The 22461-nt window shown below is 32.1% G+C and overlaps 11 protein-coding genes across 11 annotated transcripts; 5 read left to right on the forward strand and 6 right to left on the reverse strand. All coding sequences in view use genetic code 12, as the record gives it.

Moving 5' to 3' along the window:
• On the reverse strand, positions 1 to 534 carry GCV3 (glycine decarboxylase subunit H; the record flags this gene model as incomplete). Its single annotated transcript, XM_717117.1, has 1 exon — positions 1 to 534. The coding sequence occupies one exon, from the start codon at positions 532 to 534 to the stop codon at positions 1 to 3; it is 534 nt and encodes a 177-aa protein (XP_722210.1).
• A 578-nt stretch (positions 535 to 1112) lies between these two features.
• CAALFM_C113690CA (SNAP receptor) lies at positions 1113 to 1520 on the reverse strand (the record flags this gene model as incomplete). The annotated part of the gene is made up of 2 exons (XM_019475181.1): positions 1113 to 1361; positions 1434 to 1520. 2 exons carry the CDS (start codon positions 1518 to 1520, stop codon positions 1113 to 1115), a joined length of 336 nt encoding a protein of 111 aa, XP_019330726.1.
• A 1453-nt stretch (positions 1521 to 2973) lies between these two features.
• On the forward strand, positions 2974 to 4762 carry ACT1 (actin; the record flags this gene model as incomplete). The annotated part of the gene is made up of 2 exons (XM_019475182.1): positions 2974 to 2983; positions 3642 to 4762. The coding sequence occupies 2 exons, from the start codon at positions 2974 to 2976 to the stop codon at positions 4760 to 4762; spliced, it is 1131 nt and encodes a 376-aa protein (XP_019330727.1).
• A 273-nt stretch (positions 4763 to 5035) lies between these two features.
• DAD1 (Dad1p) lies at positions 5036 to 5335 on the reverse strand (the record flags this gene model as incomplete). The annotated part of the gene is made up of 1 exon (XM_019475183.1): positions 5036 to 5335. One exon carries the CDS (start codon positions 5333 to 5335, stop codon positions 5036 to 5038), a length of 300 nt encoding a protein of 99 aa, XP_019330728.1.
• Positions 5336 to 5594: 259 nt separating this feature from the next.
• Positions 5595 to 7511, forward strand: CAALFM_C113720WA (uncharacterized protein; the record flags this gene model as incomplete). The annotated part of the gene is made up of 1 exon (XM_717120.1): positions 5595 to 7511. One exon carries the CDS (start codon positions 5595 to 5597, stop codon positions 7509 to 7511), a length of 1917 nt encoding a protein of 638 aa, XP_722213.1.
• A 101-nt stretch (positions 7512 to 7612) lies between these two features.
• Positions 7613 to 8593, reverse strand: DIM1 (putative dimethyladenosine transferase; the record flags this gene model as incomplete). Its single annotated transcript, XM_717121.1, has 1 exon — positions 7613 to 8593. One exon carries the CDS (start codon positions 8591 to 8593, stop codon positions 7613 to 7615), a length of 981 nt encoding a protein of 326 aa, XP_722214.1.
• Positions 8594 to 9425: 832 nt separating this feature from the next.
• Positions 9426 to 11702, forward strand: KAR9 (Kar9p; the record flags this gene model as incomplete). The annotated part of the gene is made up of 1 exon (XM_717122.1): positions 9426 to 11702. The coding sequence occupies one exon, from the start codon at positions 9426 to 9428 to the stop codon at positions 11700 to 11702; it is 2277 nt and encodes a 758-aa protein (XP_722215.1).
• Positions 11703 to 11792: 90 nt separating this feature from the next.
• CAALFM_C113750CA (uncharacterized protein) lies at positions 11793 to 12389 on the reverse strand (the record flags this gene model as incomplete). The annotated part of the gene is made up of 1 exon (XM_717123.1): positions 11793 to 12389. The coding sequence occupies one exon, from the start codon at positions 12387 to 12389 to the stop codon at positions 11793 to 11795; it is 597 nt and encodes a 198-aa protein (XP_722216.1).
• A 191-nt stretch (positions 12390 to 12580) lies between these two features.
• Positions 12581 to 14215, forward strand: AGM1 (phosphoacetylglucosamine mutase; the record flags this gene model as incomplete). The annotated part of the gene is made up of 1 exon (XM_717124.1): positions 12581 to 14215. One exon carries the CDS (start codon positions 12581 to 12583, stop codon positions 14213 to 14215), a length of 1635 nt encoding a protein of 544 aa, XP_722217.1.
• A 123-nt stretch (positions 14216 to 14338) lies between these two features.
• CAALFM_C113770CA (uncharacterized protein) lies at positions 14339 to 15046 on the reverse strand (the record flags this gene model as incomplete). Its single annotated transcript, XM_717125.1, has 1 exon — positions 14339 to 15046. The coding sequence occupies one exon, from the start codon at positions 15044 to 15046 to the stop codon at positions 14339 to 14341; it is 708 nt and encodes a 235-aa protein (XP_722218.1).
• Positions 15047 to 17649: 2603 nt separating this feature from the next.
• Positions 17650 to 22335, forward strand: MYO2 (myosin 2; the record flags this gene model as incomplete). The annotated part of the gene is made up of 1 exon (XM_717126.1): positions 17650 to 22335. The coding sequence occupies one exon, from the start codon at positions 17650 to 17652 to the stop codon at positions 22333 to 22335; it is 4686 nt and encodes a 1561-aa protein (XP_722219.1).
• Between the last annotated feature and the right edge of the window lie 126 nt (positions 22336 to 22461).

Here is a 22461-nt window from a genome sequence, read left to right on the forward strand (position 1 = left end):
TTAATGGCCTTCTTCTTCTTCTTCTAAAAACTTCTTATATTGTTCTTCACTCATTAAAGTTTCAGATTTAGTGACTTGAGTTGGGTCATCCAATTTAATGTGAACAATCCATCCACCTTTCGTTGGATCGTGGTTTAAAATACCTGGTTCACTTTCTAATTTGAGATTAACCCCAACAACTTCACCATCAACTGGAGAGTAAACATCAGCTGATGATTTAACTGATTCAACAGAACCCAAAGTCTCATTCAATTCCAAATGATCACCAACTTCTGGCAAGTCAACAAATGTGACATCGCCTAAAGCTTGAGCAGCGTATTGAGTAATACCAACAAAAGCAGAATCATCATCATATAAATGAACCCATTCATGATCTTCAGTGAATTTTGTAACAACGGGGGTTTTTTCATATAAATATTTGTAGGCGTGTGAATCTTTATCTATCAATTGAAATCTGGTTGAAAATGTGGAGAAAGATCTAAAAGTTGGTGTAACAAGTCTCAATGAAGTTGGTCTTAATAATGTTCTAATCATGATTGACAATGCTGGGTGTGGTTTTAAAGAAAGAAGTAATAAATTAATCTAAAATGAAAAAATAATTATGAAAAATTTGAAATAAAGTTGAAAAGAAGAAGAACAACAACAACAACAATACCAAAAAGAAAGAAGAAAAAAAAAATCTGATGGTGAGGAGCAAAGGGAATGGGCTCTCATACAGAATAGAGATCTCATTGGACATTTTATTTTGACTTCTTTCAATAAAGAGTAAGAAGAAGGGAACAAAAAAAAAATGTTAGCCAACACAAACAAGAGAAAAAGCAACAACCTGACTTCGTTTTCTTAGTATTGTTCCTAACAGAGTCAGCAGGTAAACAACACTGGTACAAAAACTGATTGAACTGATAATTATCTCTTTACATATATCAGAATAAGTACATTTTTACATACATTCACCGTAAGTAATAACTAACATAAAAATATTAAACAAAAATAAAAATAAAACTACCACAATGAAAAGAAAGCAAAAAAATAAAGAGGCTACAAAATTCCACCTCCACCTCCACCCATTAATCAAATAATTTTCAATGATTTATACACAGTTAATAATTCAATTAACTAAAATGAACAGCAATTGGAACCACGATAACTATAATGACAATGATTATACCAAAAATAAGACACATTCTCATTTTAAAATCTTTCCACCACATATCTTTTCTCACTCTGTTAGCACCTCTTCTGAAACCTTGGGCACTGATGGCTAAATTATCTGTTTTATTTTCAATAGAATCTAATCTTTCACCTCTTTCTGCCACTTTGTTAATGTTATCTCTCATGATACCGACAGTATCATCGATTTGCTAAATATATATGTTAGTATATGTGAACAGTAAAGAAACATTAAACATTATGAAATGTTATGCAATACATACAGCCTGTATAGCAGCAGTTCTGGAGTTCGATTGATCACCAGTGGTTTGGTTTGGAATGTATGGATCATATGGTGCTGAAGATGACATTTTTTTTGGTATTAATAACTCTTGGTTTGTGAATTCTATGGAAATATAATGATTGAATCTGAACGTTAAAAAAATAAAAATAAAATTGAAACCAAAAATGAATCTATTGTACTAGAATGGATTTAGATAAATAATTTGTTTATGTAATGCTATGTTATCGATTGATTGATTGTGATCTGTTTGATAAATTTGTAATCACAGTTTTCCAGATAGACCTTATAACCTTTAATAGAGCAAGGGAGAGAGAGATTTGAAATGATCAGGATGTTTTTTTTGGGTTGTTCGGTTTTTTTTCTTCTTCTTTTCCTCTCCTTCCCTTTCATTTTGTTTCTTTGCCTTACTACCACGACTAAGGTTTTTTTTTTTCTTTGCCTCTTACCAACTATTTCAAATTGACACCTAACTAATAAACCATATTGGTGGTTTTTTACATCGATAGAGCTATTAAGATCACCAGCCTCGTTTATAATAAACTTAGTCTAATATTTCTTTTGGACCAAAATAGAAACTGTTCTCAGGTGGCAAAAAACAGCTTAAAGTCTGTGTTAAAAAAAGATCTCGGCTATGCCAATCAAAAAGGAGTGACATTATTATGTAAAAGAAGAAATGTTGTAATTCCGCGAAACAACAATTTTAATGCTTACTGTGCCGCCACCAATATCCTATGGCCAAGGGGCCTTTAAACATGCCACGGAAATATACAGTCAAAGTAAACCTACTATGTCTTTAGAGCCTTCAGGATCAATTGTTTTTAAATGAATGACTGCAAAACTAGAAAAGTAGCCTCTTACATAAGCAAGTCATTTGTACACCGAGAGTTTAGTAACCAGTGAAGCAAGTATATCTGGCAAACCTGAAACTTATCTGTGAATTATAAAGCTCATAAGTAAAAAGTGTAGAAAAGAAGATAAGGCAGACCAAATACAAATTTGCAACAGTACAACGAATATTTCAGCGTCAAAACTAGAGAATAATAAAGAAAACGATCTTTTCAAAAAGAAAAAACCTTTTAGTTTTCCTTTGTTGTTGTTGTGGGTGTGTGCTATTTATATTATATAGTTTACTCATAATACCATAAAATATTCGGTTTGATTAGGTTATTTTAATAAGCTAATTTGTTTCTAATCGTGTAATTTATGCTGTGTATATTAAGTAGTGTGTGCACTGCCCAAAAATGTTTGTTGTTTATAGTCGGTTAAAGAGAAAAAAGAAAAAAAGATCCATACACACACGTTAATTAGTTGTTCAACGTAATACACTCATATTTTGTTCTTATTTGCTTTCGGTCGCTGTTCTCACCAAGATTTATTGCCAACGAAACAATTTTTTTTTATATATTTTCAGATTTTTCTTTTTTTCCTTTCCTTTCCTTTTCTAATTTTCACTCCTGGTTTTCTTTCTTTCTTAGAAACATTATCTCGATATTAATATTAAAAAAATATAATCATTCAAAATGGACGGTGGTATGTTTTAGTTTAGCTTCAATTCTAATTGATTGATTAATCAGTTGATTGGTTTCAATATGACAAATGGGTAGGGTGGGAAAACTTCATTTTCAATTCAGATCAAACTTTTTTGTTGTCGACATAATATTTCTCGTTTGGGATGTTACTGTCACATTAATAATACACACACATCAGCTTATAATTTTGAAAGTAATTTATCAGATATGTTGTGACGATCAATGGAAATGGCTAACTTCAATGTATCTGTTCTTCCCCTTTTTCAAAGTTCACGTTTTTTGATTGATTGATTGATTGATCTGTCGGCAGTGGTTTCAAAACCATTCGGTGAGTAATCCTATCAATCAATGTTACGACAAAAGGCTCAATATTCAAAATTGCAATGTTTTATGTTTTCCTACGTGTACTTGTGCAAGGCAATTGATTCAACATTGCTTTTGGTGTTTGACGAGTTTCTAGTTTGGACTTGTGTTGTTATCTGGACTATACAGATTTCCCGGCTCACTATGAATTTTTTTTTTCGACGCTCAGTGCACACAACTATAAACAACACAAACACAAACACAGCAAGAAAAAAAAAAAACGAACATTGAATTGAAACCAAGCCAACTGAAAAATTCCTTATTTAAATGACTGTCATACTAACCCATTTTTATAGAAGAAGTTGCTGCTTTAGTTATCGATAACGGTTCTGGTATGTGTAAAGCCGGTTTTGCCGGTGACGACGCTCCAAGAGCTGTTTTCCCATCTCTTGTTGGTAGACCAAGACATCAAGGTATCATGGTTGGTATGGGTCAAAAAGATTCTTATGTTGGTGATGAAGCCCAATCCAAAAGAGGTATTTTGACCTTGAGATACCCAATTGAACACGGTATTGTTTCCAACTGGGACGATATGGAAAAAATCTGGCATCACACTTTTTACAATGAATTGAGAGTTGCTCCAGAAGAACATCCAGTTTTGTTGACCGAAGCTCCAATGAATCCAAAATCCAACAGAGAAAAGATGACTCAAATTATGTTTGAAACTTTTAATGTTCCAGCTTTCTACGTTTCCATTCAAGCTGTTTTGTCTTTGTACTCTTCTGGTAGAACCACCGGTATTGTTTTGGATTCTGGTGATGGTGTTACTCACGTTGTTCCAATTTACGCTGGTTTCTCTTTACCACATGGTATTTTAAGAATTGATTTGGCTGGTAGAGACTTGACCAACCATTTGTCCAAGATTTTGTCTGAACGTGGTTACAGTTTCACTACTAGTGCTGAAAGAGAAATTGTCAGAGACATTAAAGAAAGATTGTGTTACGTTGCTTTGGATTTCGAACAAGAAATGCAAACTTCTTCTCAATCTTCTGCCATTGAAAAATCTTATGAATTACCAGATGGTCAAGTTATCACTATTGGTAACGAAAGATTCAGAGCTCCAGAAGCTTTGTTCAGACCAGCTGATTTAGGTTTGGAAGCTGCTGGTATTGACCAAACCACTTTCAACTCCATCATGAAGTGTGACATGGATGTTAGAAAAGAATTATACGGTAACATTGTTATGTCTGGTGGTACTACCATGTTCCCAGGTATTGCTGAACGTATGCAAAAGGAAATTACTGCTTTGGCTCCATCTTCTATGAAAGTTAAGATTATTGCTCCACCAGAAAGAAAATACTCTGTCTGGATTGGTGGTTCTATCTTGGCTTCATTGTCTACTTTCCAACAAATGTGGATTTCAAAACAAGAATACGACGAATCTGGTCCATCCATTGTTCACCACAAATGTTTCTAAGAGTGAAATTCTGGAAATCTGGAAATCTGGTTTTGTATTCTTGTTATTCTTCTTTTTGTTATTACATATATAACTTGTTACTTTTTTAAAAAAATCTTTGTTTATTTTATAAATATATAAAACTAAATTTAAGAAAAAGAGAAAAATGTTTTATTTGAGAGATTGAAATTTTACTTGAATTTAGCTTAGCTTTTATAAAGTATTATTATGTAAAAAAACAAAACAAATATACATTAAAAAGTTAAGACTATAAAATAGCCACCCAAGGCATTTCTATATCTTGTTGTTGTTGTTTTCATCTTCTGTATCAGAGGAACTTATTTTATTATTTTCGTCACGGGTATTTTCTCTTGTTTGATGATTCATCCCATTCATTCCATCATAAAATGTCGACCATAATCTAGCAACATCATCAAATTCTTTACCAATTTGTTTCAGTTCATGTAATGATCGATTCAAAGTTTCTAAATTTGTTTGTACTATAGATAAATTATTTGATATTTCTTGTATTAGTAAATCTCGTTGTTTTATGAAATATTCATTTTTAGATGGATTAGATGAAGAATTTGACATTTTTTTTTTTTGGATGATCTCAAGAATATTAAGATATGGAAGTATTTGATGGATTGAAATTGTTGTTGTTGTTGTTGTTGATAGTTGATAATTTTGGCCGTTTTTTTTTTCCGAGTTGTTTGTTTTACAGCGACGCTGTTGCAGGGATTGGGATTGAGATCCTCCTACAAGAACAAAAATCAAAAGTGGTTCTAAAAAAAAATTTTTTTTCAACTTTACATAAGTTTACAACAATTTAACAACTTATCTAAAAGTAATAATGGCAAAGAAGGATAAAAAATCTAAAGAAGCCAAAAAGGCTAGAGCAGCTGAAAAACAGAAAAAAAGTGCTGCCAAAGCCGAATTAAAAGATAAAAAATTGGCCAAAAAATTAGGTGAAGCCGATGATGATGAAGATGATGATATTGATGCCATTTTAGAAAAATATGCTAAAGAACAATTAGAATTCACCGAAATTAAAATTGAAATTTGTGATCATCATCCAACAAAAAGATTAAATCCAACAATGGTTAGTAATCCATTACATAATAAACGTGAATTAATATTATTTGGAGGGGAAAATACTGATGGTGGTCATAGTAAATTTTATAATGATTTATATACTTATTCTATTGACAATGATACTTGGAGGAAAATTTCAAGCAAAAATTCTCCATTACCAAGATCTTCACATGCCATGTGTTCTCATCCTTCTGGGATAATATTAATGTTTGGTGGGGAATTTTCTTCACCAAAGCAATCTACATTTTATCATTATGGTGACACTTGGATACTTGATGCTGATACTAAAGAATGGCAAAAAATAGATTCTAAAAAAGGTCCAAGTGCTAGATCGGGTCACAGATTGGCCGTTTGGAAAAACTATATTATATTACATGGAGGGTTTAGAGATTTGGGTACCATGACTACTTATCTAAATGATGTTTGGTTATTTGATGTTACGGAATTCAAATGGACTCAAGTAGAATTCCCTCCAAATCATCCTATTCCTGATGCTAGATCAGGTCATTCTTTATTGCCATGTAGTGAGGGTGCGGTTATTTATGGTGGTTATACCAAAATTAAGGCTAAAAAGGGTTTACAAAAGGGTAAAGTTTTGAATGATTGTTGGATATTAAAAATGAAATCTGATCCTAAAGCTGTACGATTTGAAAGAAGGAAAAAACAGGGTACATTGCCATCACCAAGAGTTGGATGTTCTTTAGTATATCATAAAAATCGAGGGATGTTATTTGGAGGAGTTTACGATTTTGAAGAAAGTGAAGAAAATTTGGATTCAGAATTTTATAATCAATTATATACTTATCATATTGAAAGTAATCGTTGGTATAATTTACATTTAAAACCTCAAAGAAAAAAGAAAAAGGAAACAATTAAAGAAAAAACTCGAGATGAAGATTTAGAAGAAATTTTAAACTCAATTTTAGCAAAAGCAAATTTAAATGATAATGATAATGATGGAGAAGAAGAAGAAATTGATAATGAAGAAATGAATAAAATTGAACAATTGAAACAACTTGAAAAAATTGATGAGCCAGAGAAGGATGTTATGGAATATCCTATTATGAATCAATTACCTCATCCTAGATTCAATGCTACCACCTGTGTTGTTGACGATGTTTTGTATATATATGGTGGTATTTTCGAAAGAGGAGAACAAGAATTTAATTTAGATTCATTTTATGCTATTGATTTAGGGAGATTAGATGGTGTCAAAGTATTTTGGGAAGATTTGTCAGAATTAGAAAAGAGTGAAGCCAATTCAGATGAAGAAGAAGATGATGAGGACGATGACGATGAAGAAGAAGGTGATGAAGATGAAGTGGACAATATTCTTGAAGATGAACTAGAGGAGGAAGAAGACGAAGAAGACGAAGAAGAAGAAACTGAAGAAGAATTCCCCGATGCAAGATCATGGTTGCCACATCCAAAACCTTTTGAGTCGTTGCGTGCTTTTTATTCTCGTACTGGAGCTCAATTTTTGGAATGGGCTATTTCAAGTAATAGAGATGCTCGTGGTAAGGATTTGAAAAAAGCTGCATTTGATATGTGTGAAGATAGATTCTGGGAAAGAAGAGAAGCAGTTTCTGTAGCTGAAGATAATTTGGAAGAAATGGGCGGTGTAGGTGAAGTTGTTGAAAAAGATACTAGTAAAGCCACATCCAAAAGAAGATAAGCACATATAGATATAGACAAACAGATAGATAGAAATAATATTATAGATAGATGTCGTTGATTCGATGTAATAATAACTGTTGGATTTCTATATTTATTTTTTTATGCAAAATGAATACCTACTTGATGAAATGCGTATAACAATTTTAAGAAATCAGTTTGATCCAATTTACCGGCTCTTTTATCGGAAAACCCAGTTTCAGTCAAAACAGTAGTAATTTTATTTTTAACAACATCTTTCAAAGAAATTGATTTATCATCTACCATCATAGAATCATTATTATTACTTTCTTGAGTTGCCAAAAAAGTTTTATAATTTTTTTCCAAAATTTCAATCACATTAGAAGATTTGAACCCGGCCGCTATAGTTTTATTTTTCCTTACAAAAACAATTCTTAATAATCCATCCCATTCATTAAAATCAATATTAGGTCTAGGATTTTTAATTTCTATTCTAACCACACTAGATTCAACTTGTGGTGGTGGTCGGAAATTGTTTTTCCCTACTTTCATTATATGAGTAACATTTGCCCACATTTGAACATTTGCTGATAATCGACAATATAATTCTTCACCGGGCCTGGCCACTAATCTTTGAGCAAATTCTCTTTGAAACATTAAAATCGATACTCTTGGTGGTCTAGGTTGATTTAATAATTTGAATACAAGTGGTGATGATATTTGATAAGGAGTATTGGATATACAAATATCAAAATACGGTAAATCAGTTTTCATGAAATCTCCTAATAGAATTTCCAATTTCTTTTCTTGAGGTGTTCCATGAACTCTTTTAGTTAATTCCGCTGCCATTCTTGGATCCATTTCCACAGCAATAACTTTCCGAGCTTTTTCTAGAATACGAACCGTCAAATTACCAGTACCAGGACCTACTTCCAATACTATATCACTAGGTTTAATTTGAGCTTTATCAACAATTCCTTGGGCCACTAATGGGTTTTTCAAAATATGTTGACCTAAATTAGTGTTGAATTTAAATACTGAATTCAAATGTTTTTCAGCTGCAACTTTATTAGCAGTAGGGTTAGATGCAGTTGAAAATTTCTTCTTTGGTGCTTTAGCCATTGTTGGTTTGAGGTTATTTTATCGGTGGTTTAAATTAGAGTATAAAATTTGAATTGATTAGATTATATTAATATCTCATCTCGCTATTAATTTTTTTTTTTCGATTTTTTGATTTTTTGATTTGTCCTTCTCATCGGATTTTATTAACCAGAGAGGAAAAGGAAGAGGAAGAGGAAGGAAGAAAGAAAGAGAGGCGACACAAAAGAAAAAAAAACATAAGAAATGTATGTGAGAGAGAAAATACAATAAGGCACGAAAGATTATGATGTACACCCCCCCCCTTAGTTAATAATGTCGTCACTTGTGTGATCACTGCGACATTCTTAGGATAAAACTCGTTTAAAATTATAAATCTAAACAGGGACAAAGGTAACGTATAACTAATTACAATAAACATGAACTTATGAAACACGTATAAAACACATATACAATTGATAATATAATAATATTCTATTGTACCTTTCCGTTGTCATCACAAAAATATTAAACATTAACAACAACAACACGAGTAACAATATACAATATACCTTAATAACAAAAAAAAAGCCTGTTAATAAACTCACATAAATACATTTCAAAAAAACAGCAGGAAATTTTTTGTTCTTTTGTTTAGCCTTTGTTTTTTACCCGCTGTGGCCTTTCTTTAAAGCAAAACAATTATCCATTAAAGATTTTCCTTTCTTAACTTCAATTTTTACTTTCTTTCTTTCTTTCTTTTCCCGCTTAATTTTACAACTAATCTTTATTGAATCTCCTTACAATTACAATTGCAATCAGAGATTATTAACATAAATCATATCTTCAAAGCAGAGCGAAACTGCATAATGGAAACATGAGTACATCTAGTTTTCTAAGTAATGGTAATAGGCATCTGATGCTAAGAAACTCAAACCCTCTTCCTCCTCCTCCTCCTCCAATCAAATTATCTCATGTTTTATCTACCATACCAAACTTTTCCTTTTTTGATGAATTGATTAATCTTCCACAACCGCTGACTTCAAATCCATCGGAATCCTTCAATCTACTGCAACGTGATGTTTTCCAAATTACAAAAGTATTGGAAGATATTAATCTTTATTTGAATGATTTACTCATGATTTTTAATAATGTTGAGCAGGCGTCAAAAAATGTTGTTGATGTATTGGATTGGTATTTTGAAGGGAAATCCTTGTTACAAGACCTACTACGAAATATTGAAAATATTGATTCCATTATATCCCAATTGTTATTAGTGGTTGAATCATCTAATAATCATGAAAGTATTGGTAATAATCTTCTAGCAATATTTGAAGAAATTAGTGATTTAGTGTTGGATGTGAAAAAATCCCTGATTATGTTTAAAAAATATCTTGATATTTCTATCAATTATCGGGAAATAATTGATTCAGTTATAAAATCATTGAGTAATGAAATTGAAGATTGTATAAAATGTATTTTGAAATTAAAAGAATTGAAATTGGCTAGTCCTAAAAATGTTTTACCTAATTTTACTTTACAATCAATTATTTCCAAAATGAAAATTAATGATTTATCAAGTGGTACATTTTCTTTTAAATCAATGAGACTACCTACATTTAGTGATTTGGATGAAAAATTATATAATGATTATCTTGAATTAGAATCGAAAATTGATCCTTTAAGAACTTCTTTGAGTATTGTTCCTTTACGAATTGATGATTTTAATACAATGTGTGCCGGACAATTTTTTGTAAAATCTCGAGAAAACGTTTTGGATGCTTATGAAGTATTAGTTCTGAAATGGAATATGTTGTTGAAAGAGAAAAATTCTTATAAAAAGGATAATATTAATGTTAAATGGAATGAAATATTTGAATATTTGATTGAAGAAATTTTTAAAGAATGTGGCCGATTGATTAGAGAAGTCGGGTCTAGTTCCAGTAATGTCACTATACCACCTGCTACTGGCGGTGGTGGTGGTACAACCATAACCGATGAAGTTGGTAACAAGTACAAAATGTGTTCTAATTCAATAACTTTAATTCAAAAGGCGTTTAAAGAAAATATTATCACTGACCCTGAATTGGTGACAATTTTCAATCATGATTTGGTGCCCAAATGGGAAGAACTTAACAATATAATAACTAATAATGGTAATCAGAGTAGAACTGAGAAACGAATCCTGATGTATGGTGGTACTGGTAGTGTTAGTGGTAGCACTGTTGAATCTAATGGATTGAGATCGTTTCAAACGGGGTCTAGAAGTTCTTCTTCAGGGGAAAGACCAATTAGCAATGGTATTGGAATTGATTTCAATCTTGCTGTTGAATCCACTTCGGTACCTTTGAGTGTTCACAAGAGTGATAGAATTAAAGACGTGATTAGTAGTGCTGGCACTGGTGCGCCCCTGGAAGGTATTCCTCCTAGGAGCAAAAATTTACGTCATTCACTTATTAGTGTTTTTGAAGATAGTAGTATGCGGGAAGATGAAGATGAAGCGACAACTTTAGTTAAAAGTCCAAGTTCTAAAGTTGTTAAAGAAGAAAATCAAACTTGTGGTCAAAATAAAGATTTCAATAATCTGTTTGAAAAATCTCAGAAATTGATTGAAAATAATCAGCATCAGAGTGAACAAAACCGTATTGATTTTGCTGCATATATTGAAAAAGTTATTCATTCACCAATTAAGATTGAATCGAAATTACCCAAAATTCCTTTAGAATATATTAAGCAAGGATGTCATATAACTCATAAACGACCTGATTTTGCAAATACAAGAATCCCTAGAGTTATTCTAATGGAATCACCTTATAGTTCACCACAATCAAATGCTAAACGATTAGAAAAATTAAATGCTGCCAATGGAGTTGGTTCATTTGTGTCTCCCTTACGAAATAAAAAGAATGAATCCTATAGTTTTAATCGCTCACGAGCTAGTTCAAATGCCACAGTAATTGGTAGACCTAATTCGTTGCTTCATGAGATGAAAGTACCCAATCTAACTTTTTCTAAAAGGTTAACTTATAATTTGGAAAGTTTCCATGAAAGTGGTGGTGTAGGTGGTGGTATCGGTGGGTTTTCATCTTTTGAATCAAGATTTGATGAAGAAAATTTGCTACATTCTTTGAAAGAAACTAGTATTTGGAAATAAATAAATAAAACAACGATAGGGTTTTTATTCCTTTTTTGAGCTATTTTTACATACAGATGACCAATAAATAAATATAAATACAAGTAAATGTTATGTGTGTTTTTCTTTTCTTTCTTTCTTTTCTTGATTACTCTTTATTGTTTTACTAGTAAATCCATCCAAAAAAAAATCTTTACCAAATATTTTATACATTATAGATTCTTTTTCAACTTTAATTTTTTCTTGTTCATCAAAATCTCGATTTATTCCATTCGATAATCTTTCACCTTGTTGAATTTTTTTAGTTGATTTCCCTTCGAGTCTTCTAATAATTTCAAAAGTAGTTATCCCCATTATTGGTATTGATAATAAAATTAAATAAATTCCTTTATATCGTTGTTTGATTTGTTGGGGAGCTTTTTTCCAATTTGGTCGACCCGTCAATACTAATTCTTCAACAAATGGTGAATCTTTAACTTTCTGTGATTGGGATGAGATATCTTTTGGGGTGATGGGTCGTTTATGTTGTTTAGTGTTGTTATTTTTATTATTGTCGTGGACTATTTTGATAGTTGATTTTCCTTCTTTATGGAAAGATGGTTTATCGGAAGTCATTATTTGTATTAACCCGGTGAGTAGTAGTAGTAGTGGTTGTTGTTGTTGTCGGTGTTTGAGATTCGTGAAGTAAAGGGAGTCGTTATTCTCCATTTTTTTTTGTGTGGGTACTAAATTAATTTTTTTTTTCTTGTTGTGAAAATTTCCAATTTCGTCATTTTGATTACTCCCAAAGATTTCAGAAAAGCTTTAAAGAGAAATCACCAACCTATTTTTTTTTTTTCAACACGTTTCATATTATTATATCTTCACTCTTCTTCGTCAAACACACTTTGGTATAAACTATGTCAATTGAACAAACATTATCACAATATTTACCATCACATCCAAAACCACAAGGTGTGACATTTACTTATGGGACAGCAGGATTCCGTATGAAAGCTGATAAATTAGATTATGTCACTTTTACCGTTGGGATCATTGCTTCATTAAGATCGAAATATTTACAAGGGAAAACCGTTGGTGTTATGATTACTGCTTCTCATAATCCCCCGGAAGATAATGGGGTTAAAGTTGTTGATCCATTAGGTAGTATGTTGGAAAGTTCATGGGAAAAATATGCTACTGATTTAGCCAATGCTTCTCCTTCTCCTTCTAACGATTCAGAAGGGGAAAAAAATCTGTTGGTGGAAGTTATTAAAAATTTGGTTTCTGATTTGAAAATTGATTTATCTATTCCTGCTAATGTTGTTATTGCTAGGGATTCAAGAGAATCTAGTCCAGCATTATCAATGGCAACTATTGATGGATTTCAAAGTGTTCCCAACACTAAATATCAAGATTTTGGATTATTTACTACCCCAGAATTACATTATGTTACTAGAACATTAAACGATCCCGATTTTGGTAAACCAACTGAAGATGGTTATTATTCTAAATTAGCAAAATCTTTCCAAGAAATTTATACCATTTGTGAATCTAATAATGAAAAAATCGATATAACTATTGATGCTGCTAATGGTGTTGGAGCCCCCAAAATTCAAGAATTATTAGAAAAATATTTACATAAAGAAATCAGTTTTACCGTGGTTAACGGTGATTATAAACAACCAAATTTATTAAATTTTGATTGTGGAGCTGATTATGTCAAGACTAATCAAAAATTACCTAAAAATGTCAAACCAGTAAATAATAAATTATATGCTTCATTTGATGGCGATGCGGATAGATTAATATGTTATTATCAAAACAATGATAATAAATTCAAATTATTAGATGGTGATAAATTATCGACGTTATTTGCGTTATTTTTACAACAATTATTTAAACAAATTGACCCCACTAAGATTTCATTGAATATTGGTGTGGTTCAAACTGCTTATGCTAATGGATCTTCAACAAAATATGTTGAAGATGTTTTGAAAATTCCTGTTCGTTGTACTCCTACTGGTGTTAAACATTTACATCATGAAGCTGAAAATTTCGATATTGGTGTATATTTTGAAGCTAATGGGCATGGTACAGTTATTTTCAATCCTGAAGCCGAAAAGAAAATTTTCAATTATAAACCAAATAATGATAATGAAGCTAAAGCTATTAAAGTTTTACAAAATTTTAGTCAATTAATTAATCAAACTGTGGGTGATGCAATTTCCGATTTATTGGCCGTGTTAATTGTCGTTCATTATTTGAAATTATCACCAAGTGATTGGGATAATGAATATACTGATTTACCTAATAAATTGGTTAAAGTGATTGTTCCTGATAGATCTATATTCAAAACTACAAATGCTGAAAGAACTTTGGTTGAACCTAAAGGTATGCAAGATGAAATTGATAAATTAGTTGCCCAATATCCAAATGGAAGATCTTTTGTAAGAGCTTCTGGTACTGAAGATGCTGTTAGAGTTTATGCTGAAGCTGATACGCAAAATAACGTTGAAGAATTATCTAAAGCAGTATCTGAATTAGTTAAATAGATAGATTGTTTCCCATCTCTCGTCCCCCCTCCTCCCCCCTCTAAAATTAAACAGACACTCAAAATGAAATGAAATATCTATTGTATCCTGTTTTCTTTTTTGTACCCCTTTATTTTTTTTTCTTTATTCACCTCGATAATGTATTCGTTTGAATTCTCCAGGAGTTGTTAAATTTTTACCTAATGACCAAACTCCTTTTCTTAATAACTTGGCACGAGACTCTAGTTTCCTATACCAATCTTCATTATCACCAAATTCAGCTTCAGCTTTCCCCTCATATACTATAGCGTATCCAACTTTTAACATTTCTGCTGAAACATCTTTTCTCCCGGTCCATTTCCAAATTTGTGCACGAGCCACCACTCGTTTATATTGATCTATAGAATAAGGAGTTATGGTGACATATTTCCCATCAACATATTCTCTCAACCAATATAAAGCTTCTTTAGAATATGGTTGAGCCGGTTTACCAAAATGAGCTCCTTCAGGTGCATCTACCCCACATAAACGAATCATTAATGTTTCATCTTTTAAATCTTTTCTAGTGGTAGGGATTTTACGTAACCACCCCCAACCGAAAAACCAACCACCTGGAGTATGATAAAATCGGAAATTATCACCATCACCAACTCGGGTTACATATCCATATAATTTAGTATTATTTTCAATTATTGAAGGAGTTAAATCTAAATACGTTCTAATTCGTTTAATGTATCGTTTATAAAATTTATATCCGAAAAATAATGATGTTGTAACACCAGCAGATAATAATAATACTTTAGGATGAAATATAGATATATTTTCAGTTGGCTCTGCTGGAATAGGTGGCATTGAGAAACTTGAGTATATTGCTTTGGTGGTTATTTATTTGTTCACATCTTGTCAATGATTCTCTTTTTTTTGTTTGGTTGCTGCTGCACTCTCTTCTTCTTGTTGATTTGATCTTGAAATTTGTTTACTTTTTGGTTAAACGTACACGAATGTTGCCGTAGTGATGATGATGATCGTGGTTGCAGTAATAGGGTTTTTTTACAAAGTAAATCTACAATTTTCGTTACATAATACTACAAGAACATAACAAATGTTCTACTTAATTGAGGATGCTTTTAATTACTGCTACAGCAAAGTGAGTGAAGAGTTTGGTTTCTTCAGGTGGTGAATTACAATGTGTTATTTTTTTTTTGTGTAAAATTGGTGTAAAACTTGATGCAAAAAATAAATAGTTTGGAAATAATGGTAAAGATGATCTTAAAAGAAACAGGCTCTGAAGTAGAAAATATCTTATCATAATATTACAGGATGTCTTCATTTCAAATATTCATATTAGAAAAATTGGAAAAGAGTGATTTTACGAGATAAGTTAAAAGTCACACGACAGTTAACTGCAATTCTATAAACACCATTCCTCTGTACACATAACAAGACTCCTATTATACCACACCTTCAATACACGCCTTTTCATTGGCTGGAAACAGGTTTGCCATTTCTACTTTAAACCTCGAACCCCAGTTTTCTTTTTCTGATTCGTAGATCTTCCCCCCCCATACAAAAAAAAAACAAACTAAATGTCAATTACTTAATACTAACTCCTCTTGACTTATTTCTTGATGTCCCAATAGAAATTCAACCACGAACAGCACTGTCGATCCAATGGAAAAATCACATTCAATGTCAAACTATCAGGAAAGAAATAGAAGATTACCTACGTACTTTCATGCAGGGACCAATTAGTAAATCTTGTCAAGTGCTACCAATTACGAGCTACTTTTTACATATTCACAACATGGTGACAAAATTCTAAAGATAAATCTTTAACATCTTTTCTAAACATTATTACATCAAAAAGTTTATTATGGTGTACAGGTTTCGTTGTTTTCTTAGAGTTGATGCTTTTTGATTTAGGGTATTTGTAATATAATTGTTTTATGTTTAAAACGCGTATTTTTCTGAATTGTATTTTTTTTTTTTGGGGGAAAGATTTGAATTGGACACATCATACACTAAGAAGAAATTATTGATTCAATGTACACGACATAATAACGTAACAATATACAACACAACACAATAGTGGAAGATTTTGAGTTTTTGTGATTGAGTAGAGAGTTGGTTAATTTGATGCAAGTATGTGCTGTTCATTTAATTATCCTCCACCAAGAATTCACTAAAGAGATTGAGTTTTAGTATTTTATTTTAAAATTCTTCATCAATTATCATTTTAGATTTTTTGAGACAATTAATACTTCATAGTAAATGTTCTAGACACTATAATAGATCTTTCAAATATTAAAATATTATTTAATGTAGTTAGTTGTCGTTGTTATGAGATTATTAATGCTACTATATGCTATCCTGTCCTTGCACAAAATATTTCACATGCAAATATATAGCCATATATATGTAGTTACACGTAAAGAAACACCGTTCAAAAACAAATAGCAATGTTACTATTGTTCCACTATGAATGGAAATGTTGTTATTTAAACAATACTACAAGAAAGAGAATGAGAAGGAAGAGCTTTTTGACAGTTAGTAGGAGAATTTTATTCTTTCATTTTCAAACTTACAAGTTGTATGTAGTGGTGGTCCTGAATTTAGTGTAAAACGTTATATACAGGATGTTAGAACATTGGATCAACCACGTATTACAATTGTAACACAACTAATTAACAACTAACAACTAACAACAACAAGACAAATTTTTCTTTTCTCTCTCGTTCCTCTTTTTGGTGACTTGAAGTGACGCCAAACAGGAGGGAAAAAAAAATTTTTTTTTTTTAATACTTTACAACCAAACTTTACAATTCACAAACAAGATCAAATAGTATTACCACACAACTTGATTAACTCAATTACAACTTCTAATTGTAATAGTCACCAAACGACACATCTATCATTGTTTGTATTAGAGGAAAGAAACCAACCAACCAACCAGACAAAGTAAAAAAGAAAAGGTTTAGTGTAAATTTCTTCAATAGTAATTGATTTCGGATCAAAGTACACAAAACGGAAGAATAAATACGCCCAAAAAAACAACAAAAAAAAAAAAAGACTAAAAGAGAGAAAAGAGAAAAGAAAAAAGTAGACGAGTTTTGTTTTTGTCGATTGATTCATTTACTTTTTTTTTGTTTTAAGAAGTTGATTGGGCATTATAATAGTATAATTTGATTGTTTAAAAATTTAATTAACAACTTCTTTTCATTTTCAATTAACTATTTGTTGTTGTTGTTTTTCAGTTTTCAAATATTTATTTTTTATTAATTATCAGCCTTCGTTTTCAATCCTTTCCTTTCCCTTTTTTGTTTGATCTCTTTGGAAAAATACAACCAAACGATTCCTATTTTTTTTTTAAAAAAGAAGATAAAACGAGACATTATAGAGTGAAGATTGTACATTAGAATACCCTCCCTTTCTTCCCCCCCCTTACTCAATAAATCATGGTATCATTATACGATGTGGGAACCCGTTGTTGGTATCCTGATGAAAAACTAGGCTGGATCAGTGCTACTGTAAAGTCAAACAAGAAAAATGGGAACAAGCACATTATAGAATTTGTACCTGAGAATGATGATTCTCAAGTATTCACTATTGAAACTGACAATTTATCAGAAGAAAATGACAAATTACCTCCATTAAGAAATCCTCCAATATTGGAAGCAGCAGAAGATTTGACTAGTTTGTCCTATTTGAATGAACCTGCTGTCTTACAGGCAATTAAATTACGTTACTCGCAATTGAACATTTATACTTATTCTGGTATTGTTTTAATTGCCACCAATCCTTTCCAAAGAGTTGAACAATTATATTCACAAGACATTATACAAGCTTATGCTGGTAAAAGAAGAGGTGAATTAGATCCCCATCTATTCGCCATCGCCGAAGACGCTTACAGGTGCATGAAAGAAGATGGTGAAAACCAAACTATAGTTGTCAGTGGTGAATCCGGGGCTGGTAAAACTGTTTCTGCTAAATATATTATGAGATATTTTGCTACCGTGGAAGAAGATTCAGAATTACAAAGCAACATCGGCACTGAACATAAATCCGACATGTCAGATGTCGAAAAACAAATTTTAGCCACCAATCCTATTATGGAGGCTTTTGGTAATGCCAAAACCACAAGAAACGACAACTCATCACGTTTCGGTAAATACTTGGAAATCTTGTTTGATAAAGAAACATCAATTATTGGTGCTAGAATAAGAACGTATCTTTTAGAAAGATCTAGATTAGTATTCCAACCAAGCACAGAAAGAAACTACCATATCTTTTATCAAATGTTGGCTGGTATGAGCAGTAGTGAAAAGGAAGCCTTAGGGTTGCAAACTGCTGACGATTATAAGTATACCAACCAAGGTGGAATGCCTCAAATAGAAGGAATCGATGACGCTGAAGAATTCCGTATCACTAATGAAGCATTATCTTTAATTGGGATTGATAAATCTAAGCAATCAGAAATCTACAAGATTTTAGCAGCACTTTTACACATTGGTAACATTGATATTGCTGCTACCAAAAACGATGCACACTTATCCAGTGACGAGCCTAATTTGACTAAAGCGTGTGAATTATTGGGTATTGATGCGGTATCATTCGCCAAATGGTGTGTTAAAAAGCAAATCACAACCAGAAACGAAAAAATCACCAGTAATTTAAACCACAAACAGGCTTTAGTTGCCAGAGACTCGTTTGCTAAATATATTTATTCGGCTTTGTTTGATTGGTTAGTCGACTATGTCAATTCTGATTTATGTCCAGACGAAGTTGCTGCCAGAGTCAAATCATTTATTGGTGTATTGGATATTTATGGTTTTGAACATTTCGAAAAGAATTCTTTTGAACAATTCTGCATCAATTACGCCAACGAAAAATTACAACAAGAATTCAATCAACACGTTTTCAAGTTGGAACAAGAGGAATATATTAAAGAACAAATTGAATGGTCTTTTATTGACTTTGCCGATAATCAACCTTGTATCGATGTAATTGAAAACAGATTAGGTATATTGTCACTTTTGGATGAAGAATCCAGACTTCCGGCAGGTAATGATGAATCATGGATTGAGAAGATGTTCCAGAATTTGGATAAAGAACCAACTAATAAAGTATTTAAAAAGCCAAGATTTGGTCAAACCAAATTTATTGTTTCTCATTATGCCTTAGATGTTACCTATGATATTGAAGGTTTCATTGAAAAGAATAGAGATACTGTTGGTGAAGGTCATCTTGAAGTTATGAAAAACACCACCAATCCATTGTTACAATCCATTTTGGAAATTATTGATAAAAATGCTGCTGCCTTGGAAGCCTCTAAACCAGAAACCAAAGCACCAAGAGCAAAGATTGCTAATAAGAAACCGACTTTGGGTTCCATGTTCAAGAATTCGTTGATTGAATTAATGAAAACTATCAACTCCACAAATGTTCATTATATCAGATGTATTAAACCAAATGAACAAAAGAAAGCTTGGGAATTTGACACATTAATGGTGTTGTCTCAATTGAGAGCTTGTGGTGTGTTGGAAACAATCAGAATTTCATGTGCTGGGTTCCCTTCAAGATGGACTTATGTGGAATTTGCTGACAGATATCATATTTTGGTTCCATCACAAGATTGGATTAGAGTCATGAGTGGTGACACTACGCAAGAATCTGTGTCTGGATTATGTAACCAAATATTGACGACCAATATTGAAAATAAGGAGAAATACCAATTGGGTAACACCAAGATTTTTTTCAAAGCTGGTATGTTGGCTCATTTTGAAAAATTGAGATCCGATAAATTGTTCAAATCAGCAGTGATGATCCAAAAGAACATGAGAAAGAGATTTTACAGAAAGAGGTATCTCGAAACCAGAGCTTCTCATATTCAGTTACAAGGTTTAATTCGTGGTTATATGTCCAGAAAACGCGTCAGAGAAGAACAAGAAAGAGTTGCAGCAACTTTAATCCAAACTTCCATCAGAGGTTACTTGGCCAGAAAGCAATTTGCTCAAACAGTTTTATCAGTGGTCACTATCCAAAAATCTGTCAGAGGATTGCAAGCAAGAAGAAATTACTTAAAATTACGCGAATTAAGCTCCGCCGTTGTTATTCAAAAATCTTGGAAAGCTTATCAAGCCAGATCCAGTTATCAAACTCAACGGAAATCTGCTGTTATTATTCAATCAGCATTTAGAAGACAATATGCTATTCGTGAATTACAGCAATTGAAAGTTGAAGCTAAATCCTTGAATAAATTGAAGGAAGTGTCTTATCAATTAGAAAACAAGGTGATTGATTTGACTCAATCATTAACTGCCAAGATCCAGGATAATAAGAAATTAATGGAAGAAATTGCCAATTTGAAGGCTTTATTAGAACAACAAGGTCAAGCACATGAAACTTTGAAAACTCGTGAACTTGAATTCAACGAGAAGTTTGACTCCCAGAATGCTGAACATCAACAAGAAGTTGAAAACTTGAATCGTGAATTGGAGACCATCAAGAATGAATACGCTTCAGCTGGTGCCAAGATTGAACAATTGTACAAAGAACAAGCTGAATTGAAACAAGAAGTTCAAAGGAACATTGAAGAATTGAACAAGGCTAAAGATGATCTTGTTAAGCGTGATACCATTGAAGTTGATTTGAAATCACACATTGAACAATTAAAGACCGAATTAGCCAAATTGCAACAGCAACAATCAGAAGCCAGAAATGGATCTGCTGTTCTTGTGAATAGCAAAGCCAGAAATGTCAACAAGCGTCACAGTAGTGCCGTGGCCTGGAACTCACCAAACTCCCTTGACAATAGCAACAGACCAGTATCAGTCATTGCCGTTTCCAATGATGAAGATGCAAATATTGATGATATCAATGACGAATTATTCAAATTGTTGAGAGATTCACGTCAATTACATCGTGAAATTGTCGATGGGTTATTGAAAGGTTTGAAAATACCACCATCTGGTATTGCCGCTGATTTGACCAGAAAGGAAGTTCTTTTCCCATCAAGAATAATCATCATTATTTTGTCAGACATGTGGAGATTAGGGTTAACTAAAGAAAGTGAAGATTTCCTTGGAGAAGTTTTGTCATCAATTCAATTGATTGTTTCTGCTTTGAAAGACGATGACGTTATTCCTCATGGTGCATTCTGGTTATCCAACACCCATGAATTATATTCCTTTGTTTCATATGCTCAGCACACTATCATTGCTAACGACAATTTGGCCCATGAAATGAGTGAAGAAGAATTTGATGAATATCTTAAATTAGTAGCTGTGGTGAAGGAAGATTTCGAATCACTTTCCTACAACATTTACAATATGTGGATGAAGAAGATGGAAAAAGATTTGGAAAAGAAAGCTGTGTCGGCTGTTGTATTGTCACAAGCATTACCTGGGTTTATGGCCCCTGAGAGCTCTCCATTTTTGGCCAAAGTATTTTCCGGTGGAGTTCAATACAAAATGGATGATATTTTAAGCTTCTTCAACACTGTTTACTGGGCTATGAAATCATATTTCATTGAAATGGAAGTTATAAATGAAGTTATTATTGAATTATTAAGATTTGTTGATGCCTTGTGTTTCAATGATTTGATCATGAGAAGAAATTTCTTGTCTTGGAAGAGAGGTTTACAATTGAATTATAATGTTACAAGATTAGAAGAATGGTGTAAAAGTCATGATATAGAAGAAGGATCCAATTATTTGAGTCATTTGTTACAAGCTGCTAAGTTGTTACAATTGAGAAAGAATACCCCTGATGATATTAGCATAATATATGAAATATGTTTTGCTTTGAAACCAATCCAAATTCAAAAATTGATTTCACAATATTATGTTGCTGATTATGAAACACCAATTGCTCCTAATGTGTTACAAGCAGTTGCTGATAAAGTCAAAGAAAGCGATTCCAGTAATTCCGATGATTTATTCGAATTAGTTTCAACTGATGGACATTTCAATGATCCTTTCAGAAATATTGCATTGAGACCATTTTCAAGAGTTGAAGCTTATGTTCCTGCTTGGTTGAATTTACCAGTTATTAGAAGAATAGTTGAATTAGTTGCCAAAAACGCTTCCGTACAAGAATCACAATCTACAATAGGTGTTGAAGAAGAAGCCAATGGATTGTGATTTAATAGATAATGTGTTTTGTTTTTGTTATATGGTCGTTGACCTGATTTGGACTTGACTAACTAACCAACCAAACTTTTTATTTTTATTTTTTTTTATTATTATTACTAATATTTTTATATTGTT

Source organism: Candida albicans, chromosome 1 (genome assembly GCF_000182965.3).
Source record: "Candida albicans SC5314 chromosome 1, complete sequence".
Classification (NCBI taxonomy): domain Eukaryota; kingdom Fungi; phylum Ascomycota; class Pichiomycetes; order Serinales; family Debaryomycetaceae; genus Candida; species Candida albicans.